General features: G+C 38.1%; 1 protein-coding gene across 1 annotated transcript; it reads right to left on the reverse strand.

The window, feature by feature from the left end:
• Positions 1 to 3114: 3114 nt before the first annotated feature.
• Positions 3115 to 8492, reverse strand: tmem167b (transmembrane protein 167B). Its single transcript, XM_038298024.1, has 3 exons — positions 8344 to 8492; positions 7776 to 7907; positions 3115 to 3650 (listed from the first exon to the last, which is right to left on the reverse strand). Exons 1-3 carry the CDS (start codon positions 8351 to 8353, stop codon positions 3568 to 3570), a joined length of 225 nt encoding a protein of 74 aa, XP_038153952.1. The 5' UTR covers positions 8354 to 8492; the 3' UTR covers positions 3115 to 3567.
• Positions 8493 to 9016: the final 524 nt, after the last annotated feature.

Genomic DNA, 9016 nt, shown 5'->3' on the forward strand with positions numbered 1-9016 from the left:
TCTTCACAATACCCCATAGATTTTCTATGGGGTTAAGGTCAGGAGAGTTTGCTGGCCAATTAAGAACAGGGATACCATGGTCCTTCAACCAGGTACTGGTAGCTTTGGCACTGTGTGCAGGTGCCAAGTCCTGTTGGAAAATGAAATCTGCATCTCCAAAAAGTTGGTCAGCTGCAGGAAGCATGAAGTGCTCTAAAACTTCCTGGTATATGGCTGCGTTGACCCTGGACCTCAGAAAACACAATGGACCAACACCAGCAGATGACATGGCACCCCAAACCATCACTGACTGTGGAAACTTTACACTGGACTTCAAGCAACGTGGATGAAGTGCCTCTCTTCTTTTCCTCCAGACTCTGGGACCTTGATTTCCAAAGGAAATGCAAAATTTACTTTCATCAGAGAACATGACTTTGGACCACTCACCAGCAGTCCAGTCCTGTTTCTCTTTAGACGCTTCTGACGCTGTCTGTGGTTCAAGAGTGGCTTGACACAAGGAATGCGACAGCAGAAACCCATGTCTTTCATACGTCTGTGTGTGGTGGTTCTTGAAGCACTCACTCCAGCTGCAGTCCACTCTTTGTGAATCTCCCCCACATTTTTGAATGGGTTTTGTTTCACAATCCTCTCCAGGGTGCGGTTATCTCTCTTGCTTGTACACTTTTTTCGACCACATCTTTTCCTTCCCTTCGCCTCTCTATTAATGTGCTTGGACACTGAGCTCTGTGAACAGCCAGCCTCTTTAGCGATGACCTTTTGTGTCTTGCCCTCCTTGTGCAAGGTGTCGATGGTCGTCTTTTGGACAACTGTCAAGTCAGCAGTCTTCCCCATGATTGTGTAGCCTATAGAACTAGACTGAAAGACCATTTAAAGGCTTTTGCAGGTGGTTTGAGTTAATTAGCTGATTAGAGTGTGGCACCAGGGGCCATCAATTTTGAACCTTTTCACAATATTCTAATTTTCTGATATGATGAATTTGAGATTTTCATTTGTTGTCATTTGTAATCATCAAAATTAAACAAAATAAACATCTGAAATATATGAGTTTGTATGTAATGTATGAATATAATATACAAGTTTCACTTTTTAAATGGAATTACTGAAATCAATCTACTTTTTCATGATATTCTAATTTTATGACCAGCACCTGTAAATTGAAAAGGATCAGGAGTTTTTTTATTAATAAACAAAATACTCATCACTCCGATAATGGTCAGAATCTCAGCGGTAAAACAAGTCGAATGACTTTTTTTCAAACGTTTCTTCCAGTATGAACAGGCCATTTTATTTATTCTCTTGAAATAAGGTAAAGGGTCAAATGGGAAAGATCCGAGACCTCCATAAATCTTACGCGTGTGTACCATTCCCTACTGTTTTGCTGAAAAACTTTGGACGACATCTTTGTTGTTTACCAGAAAGCATGAGGAACACTAAGAAAAATACATGGGGTGAAAGACAAAAGGTCAAATAAAGACATATTCTCCAAGAAGCAGCACTGCACAGAGCCCACCGCCGTGCATAAAGGGGTAAGAACACCTAGATGGGAATTTCTGTGGGGTTTCCCCCCCACTTACCTTGGAGGTTTTAGGGGTTAGGATGAAAACAGCAAAACTGCGTGTTGTTTTGAGAAAAAGGCTGACCACAATCGCTGTGAGCTATTTCGAAACAAGTAAACAATAAGAAGCATGAAGACACACTTATGTTGCATTAGGTCTCACTGGTACTGGAACTTATTGCATTACAGTGTGTTTGTCAAAAACCACAACACCAAAGCTGTTAACATTTTTTAATCAAAACAGCATTGAATCTCAACAAAACAATGCAATTTAATCATACAAATCATGTCCCACAAGTCCAAATAACAGCAGACGGATAAAAGGGCAGGAGCATCACAAAACTTTGGCTTTGCTTTTATGTTTTCAGGCAAGTCGAATACATTTACTTAGACATTACCTTCATTTGAAGATGTTAAGTGATGCTAAAAGTAACTTTCGGATAAATTTTTATGGACATATAGAAATTTAAAAGTGTGGGCATAATGGTGCAGGGATTACGTGCGCGACTCGTGCAGAGGCTTTTATTCCTCGATGCAGCTGTCATAAGTCTGAATCGAGACCACATGACCTTTGCCACACGTCTTCCTCTTCTCTTAAATCCCATTTCCTGTCTGCCTACTTTCAAAAACTGACAAAAATAAAGGACACCAGAGTCTAAAAATAATCTGTAAATAGAAATCTAAAAGTGTGGCAGGCATAAAGTCATTCCCCTTTACTTTAAACCCTCTAAATAAAATCCAGTAAAACCAGAGTCATCAGACGTAATTAGTAAAATGAATCTTGCTCCCTATGATTTAATTTTAGATAGATAGATAGATGTACTTTATTTATCCCAAGCTGGGAAATTGCAGTAAGTTAGTAAAACTGCAGAAGTTTGGTGAAAGCCTAAGAGAGACCAACATGAATAAGAAAACTAACATTGCACCACACCTACTCCTCAGAGGTATAGTGGTGGCAGCATTGTGCTGTGGGGATTTTGCTAGGAGCTCCAACTTTAAGCGTTTCAGTTCTAGAAGATAAAGGACACTGAACCTCAAGAGGCCTGCTCCACAAAGAGGGAAAAGTTCACCTTCCGACAGGACCTTAATGTCGCCACTGAAGCATATTCTTGAACTAGCCGACCAATCCCCTGGAAAGTGAGACTTAAAGCCATGCGTGGCCAAAAGTTTACAAAGAAACTTAGATACATCAGATCTGATATCAAATTCAGAGAATTTTAGGTTTTGTCTTCCCCTCCCCCATCTGCTTTACAAATCTTCACCAGTCAGTTAAATTATATCCCATTCAATTCCAAAGTACAATAAAGTTGTGGTTGTAACTAGACTAAAAATGAAATCATCCTAATTATTAGATTAGATAATGCAAAAAAACTGTTGAGATCTGAACAGGTTGAGATGAGATGTCAAATAGCTCTACTCAGAAAATTGGCAAGATTAAAAGAATTTTGTAAAATTAATAAAAGAAAATAGTGTAACCATATTTATATATTAGCTTTGTATATCTTTCCCTCCACCAGTACCAGGAAAGGCAACACAGAAACAGCATAACTAGGAGCAGGTTGAATGAATCATTTGATTTCTATTTATTTTTTTTCTTTGCTAGGTATAGCGTGGCAAAACTTGAATAGGACACAGGTAAAATGTAGCATGTACATTTATCCATTCAACCTCCCGTGTCCTTCAGTACAATAATAATAATAACCCAGTGAGTGTGTAAGTTAGAGAGAGCCATCAATATAACCCAACAATAGAATGGAATCAAGTGAACCTGTGGGCCTTCTCTGTAGATTCACAGTCCCCCATGTCTGTAGTGCACAAATATACAGGGAGGGTTTGAATTCCTAGTCACCAGAAGGGGGCAGCACTGGCTTAATATTTACAAGAGGTCCACATGCCCAGTGGGGTATCATCTGTCACTTAGGAGACCCCCAGAGTGAGGATTAACACAGGACCACAGAAATGAGTCCATTCCCAGCCTGCAGCCATCCAGTCCCTCCAGTCCAGGCTGATTATCATTTCAGGAAGATGACGTAAAAGGCCATGATCAAGCAGGAAATTGCCACAGGGATGTGAAGCCTTGTCCCAATTATTGCAGCTGAGAAGGAGATAAGAGAGGGAGAAGATTGCAGGTCAGCAACAGATACAACACAGGACATAAAGGCACAACAACTTAGAGGAATACATACCGTTAGCCCAAACTGATTGTTTAGCATTCTACTTAATAAGGAGGGTAATGGTAGATTAGAATGTGTTTTTATTTGGATCGCTACCAGTTTATAATTACAATCCCAACCGCACAGCAGAAACCAGATAAAGAAAAAAATAAATGCATAAGTTTTTAATCCACCTCAGATTTATGAAAATTATTTCCATTCAATAAATACCAGATTGATGATGCATTTTCTGTTTTTCAGTACAGATTTCTTTTTTTGAAGCCAACAATTATTCTATTTATGGACAAATCAGTTTCTTTTTCCATTAATCACTTAATCTACAAAAGGGGATACCATCAATAAGTTAAAGTTTCAAAATAAACATTTGGATTATATAAAAACAAACCGAACCAAAAAAATTTATAGATACAAATATATATACACATAAAGCAATTTAACCTTTAATAGAACAATTGTATTTTCCTGTTTCTAAATTTTTATAGTTTATATTTCTAGAGCTGTGTCCTAATTGCTGTTACAAGCAAGCTATTATTTAAGCAAATAGCATTTTTTAGAATCTCTGTCCCATTACTCTAGGCACTTATTTGATTGCCACACTAGTTGACGATTATTTTTATAATGGTAACATGTTTCAGCCTTACTTTATTATTTTCTTAAAAGCTTAAAAGCCCAGATGATGGCATAGGGCTTTGTTAGCATCTCAACGTTTTCTGGCAAAAGGATGAGACGCCTATGGATGTTATTTGAAGGCAATGCCTCAACACCATGATTCCTTGTTAGATATTGTAGCAAAGTAAAGAATAATAAGAAAATTGTAAACCTTAAATGTAGTTGCTAAATTACACTCTAGGTGAGGTTTTCTGTGATGTGCACTCCCAGAAGTGCACATCACAGAAAACCTCACCTGTACTGTAAACACCACCTCACTGGTCAAAAGGGCACAGAGTCGCTTGTACTTCCTGAAGAGGATGAGGAAAGCCCACCTGCCCCCAGCCATCCTCCCGACCTTCTACAGACGCTTCATTGAGAGCGTTCTGATCAGCTGTCTCACTATGTGGTGTGGAGGATGCAGTGCCTCAACTGGAAGAAGGCGAGGAGAGAAAGATATTTCATATTTCAGGACACGCAGATATTTCAGTCCTGCGTGTCCTGAGCCCTCACTCCCCCACCATGGACTGTTCTCCCTGCTTCCCTCTGGGAAGAGACTTTGCAGCATTCAATGCAGGTTAGGCAGATTCTGCAACAGCTTATTCCCCACTGCCATCCTAAACTGTTGAAAAAAAAACTCTAAATCATGTCAACGATAAGACCAAACCAAAATGTACAGCATTTTTGAACTATATATATTAATGCTCCTAACTTCCATATCAACATGTTTTTTCCCCCTCACACTGTTTACATTTGATCACTACTGCACTTTATTGAATGGAAATGTTAATTTACTGTCTGAAAAGCTGTACTAAACAAAATGTTGTTTTGTGTACACTCTGTGTATACAAAATGACAAAAGTTGTCTAAGTCTAAGACTCCTTATTGTCCCACACAGACCTGGGCTATAATCCAATATTAAGATAAATATATATATTCATAGAGTTGAGATGACATTTTTGATATTTCAACATACATTTAACATTTGTCACTGACTGACATTCCAGTGTTGTTATTAGGGGTGGAAATAATAATCGTTTTGTATCGATCCAACAGCCAACAATCCGATGCATCGATACGTCTGCAAGAGTTTTGATTCATGTTTTTTTTTCCTCCGGTCTATTTTTATCCATTTGCTCCTGGACATAATTCTCCCTCCCGTGCTGCGGTGGCGCTAAACCTATTTTGCCCTCCTACCGTGCTTCCTGGTTATACTCTTACAGCAGTGTGTCGCAGTGAGCTTGACACAGACATTTTTGATTTATGCTCAATATTGAAGTGTGGTCTGTGCTACACACTGTGGGTCTAGATACTGCAGAGGGGGAGAGGAAGTGGGGGCGAGTTTAGTCCGACGACGGAGGGACATGAGGGCCAAAAAGAGCAGATCCAGGTGGAAAAAGGGTCCCAGCGTTCTCGCGCACCTCGCTCTTCTAGCGGGTCAAACTTCATGAGTTGTTTTCCGCAATTTTGGGTCATAAAAACAAAACAAGCCGGCCTCCTGTCCCGTCTGTGGAGGGGTCGGGGACGTCTGGATCCGAGGTATTTCATTGCACTCATTGCACTGATTGTGTGCAGTATTTTTTGATGCAAAGCCTTTCAGAATCTATAACGCAGGGGTATTATTATTTTTCAGTGAATGAGGTTTTAATAGGAATAGGTGGAGTGCAACTTTTCTACTTCTGTTATTTGCTGTTGTTGTTTAACGATATTACAGCTTTCATTGATTTATTTCAAATTTGAAACATTGTTTAGCCTGCAAGGTGTAAAAAAAAATAAAAATAAAAAACTGAACCAATTAATCGAATCGAATCATGGTGTATTCTTGAGTATCGAAAATAATCGAATCATTGGGTCAGGAAATAGAAACTGAATCGAATCGCCATGATGGATGTGATTTAAACCCCTAGTTATGTAGTTTTATGTTTTTATTCATCTCGAAATTATCTCTTAAAAGTTGTTGGAATTCTTGGGAAGTATTTTTGAGGCTTTTAATGTTTATTTTTACATCGATAATAAAGTTATATACAACCAAAATTATGAAATAAATCGTGATATGTTTTGGCCATATTAAGGTCTAGTCCACATTGATCTTCCCAGACATTAAAACACCATGGGAACTTCTAGCTTTTATAATATCCAGGAGGGAGAAATAGATGTTTAATCTTTTATATGTGAAATGTGTGAATCACTCCAAGAAAAAGAGCAGAAGACCATGTAAAAATATGGATCTGAATCTGGTTGGAGTACCATTAACCATTTGAAACAAACCATGAACAAAAACCCAATAAAATTCCGCTGAGTGAGAAGGAGCATAAACCAAAAAGTAACGTAAGCAAGCAGATTACTCTTTGCAAAAACATTTTGAGACAAAAAACCCATTTCTGGAAGTCATGCCGAGTAGTGTTCGAGTGACGTTCGATCGGCTCACAATTATATTGGCGGAATTTTCATGAAAAAGTGTATGATCAGTGATGACCAATCACAGCCTTTTGTTAAAGGCAATTCTACAAAATTATAAGGAAGCAGACAAGTGTCTTAATTCATCCATTTTCTGTCATGCTTTTTCCCAGCTGGAGTCGCGAGGGGTGCTGCTGCCTGTTTCCAGCTGTTTACATGAGAGGCGGCGTACACCCTGGACAGGTTGCCAGTCCATCACAGGGCAACGCAGAGACAAACCACCATTCACACACACACCTAAGAAAATTTTCGAGAAGACAAGTAACATAACTCATGTTTTTGGACTTTGGGAGGAGGCCGGAGTACCCGGAGAGAACACACACCTGCACAGGGAGAACATACAAACTCCATGCATAAAGACCCTTAGCCAGGAAAATACAAATAAACAAAAGCATTCAAGAAATCACATTTTACCTAAAACAGGAAATATATAGTTTACTTTTATAAAAAGACAAGGTTAAACAAATAGTTAAAGAGCTTAATAAACTACAAACTGTCCAATCCATAGAGAAAGGCCACACCACAGCCCAAACCAAGCATAGTTATAAGTTTGAACAATGGATGGTATAATATTTACATAGTGGGTATGTAAACCTCTGGTTTCAACTACACAGGTTAAACCACTTTAAAAGACAATAATATTCTGAATTAAAAGCATGCATATTGGGACATCGCATGCGTTCCAGATATTCTCACTGTTCTTATTAGAATGTAATGTTTTGGAAAATAAAAAAACTTTTAACCAATGAAGGTTAAAAGAAGTTTTCCCATTTGAGCTACTTGACAAGTTTCCTGATCATGACAAGGCACGCCACAAATCATGTTTTTTTGTCTTACTAATACATTTTCCAGTGTTTCTAAAGTTATAATCCTAACAATATGGGTATTTTTTTTATAACTGCAACAGTTTAAAGAGTTTTTGCACTGTTAGGGTATGTTACCTTTGTAGAAGACGCCCCACACTCCTTTCTTTTCTGACAGCAACCAGCTGTTGAGCCGAGGCACCTTTTTGAGGTATGCACATGTGCAGATGAACAGCAGCCCAAACACAAGGATGCCGTCAAAGGAATACACTGCAGAGGAGGACAAACATTGTAAACATGACTAAAAATATATATTTAAATATATTTATATACTAAATTAAAGGGATACTGCTGTAAATTAGATTAGACCAATCAGAGGGATTTCAAAGGCAACATTCAATCACTTTAGGGTTATGCAGCCAAGGTCCAGCTGGATATGCTAGTTAGTTAGCATAATAACTGTTGCAAACCACAAACATAAATTGTAAGCAGGAAGCTCATTCCATCTGTAACTCTTGAAGAATAATCTGACAAATTCGTATCAGAGTAATTGGTGGGTTTATTTAAATCCTCATGAAAGACAGAAAGTAACACAGGGGGGGCCACGTCTACAGCCAAGCTAGCCTTCACTAGCTCTTCTTCAAATCTAAACCAATTAGAAACTGTTCTCCTGCCGTCCACCCATCAGCTAGAGCAACATACTTACCATTGGTCATAGCTGCAGTTTGGTCTACGGCGTTGTTATATTAGTTTTTCCTTCTTAATAATTAACAAACCATTAGTTTAAGGAAAAGATCGCATCCTGCCCAAGCTCCTGGTATTTCCGTTTTCCTGGCTTGACAGTCTTCTTTACGTTGCACGTTTGTTGTTGACCGTTTGGCATTACCGCCACCTAAAGGACTGTCTTGATACTGCACCACCTCGCGTAAATCTGTTTTTAATAAATTGCCATCCGTTTTATCAAACGTATTCAATATTCACTTAAAGGTGAAAGTGCTAATATATAACTACCCCAAAAATTGTAAGTGTTTCAGAAAGATTTTTGTGTATATGTTTTTTTTATTAAGTGCACAATACATTTTATGTATTTACTATATATATGCAGCATCTATACAGGTGCTGGTCATAAAATTAGAATATCATGAAAAAGTAGATTGATTTCAGTAATTCCATTTAAAAAGTGAAACTTGTATATTATATTCATACATTACATACAAACTCATATATTTCAGATGCTTATTTTGTTTAATTTTGATGATTACAAATGACAACAAATGAAAATCTCAAATTCATCATATCAGAAAATTAGAATATTACTGAAGACCAATAAAAACAAAGGATTTATAGAAATGTTGGCCAACTGAAAAGTATGAACATGA

Source organism: Cyprinodon tularosa, unplaced genomic scaffold, assembly GCF_016077235.1.
Source record: "Cyprinodon tularosa strain WSP-4 unplaced genomic scaffold, ASM1607723v1 ctg40, whole genome shotgun sequence".
Lineage (NCBI taxonomy): Eukaryota > Metazoa > Chordata > Actinopteri > Cyprinodontiformes > Cyprinodontidae > Cyprinodon > Cyprinodon tularosa.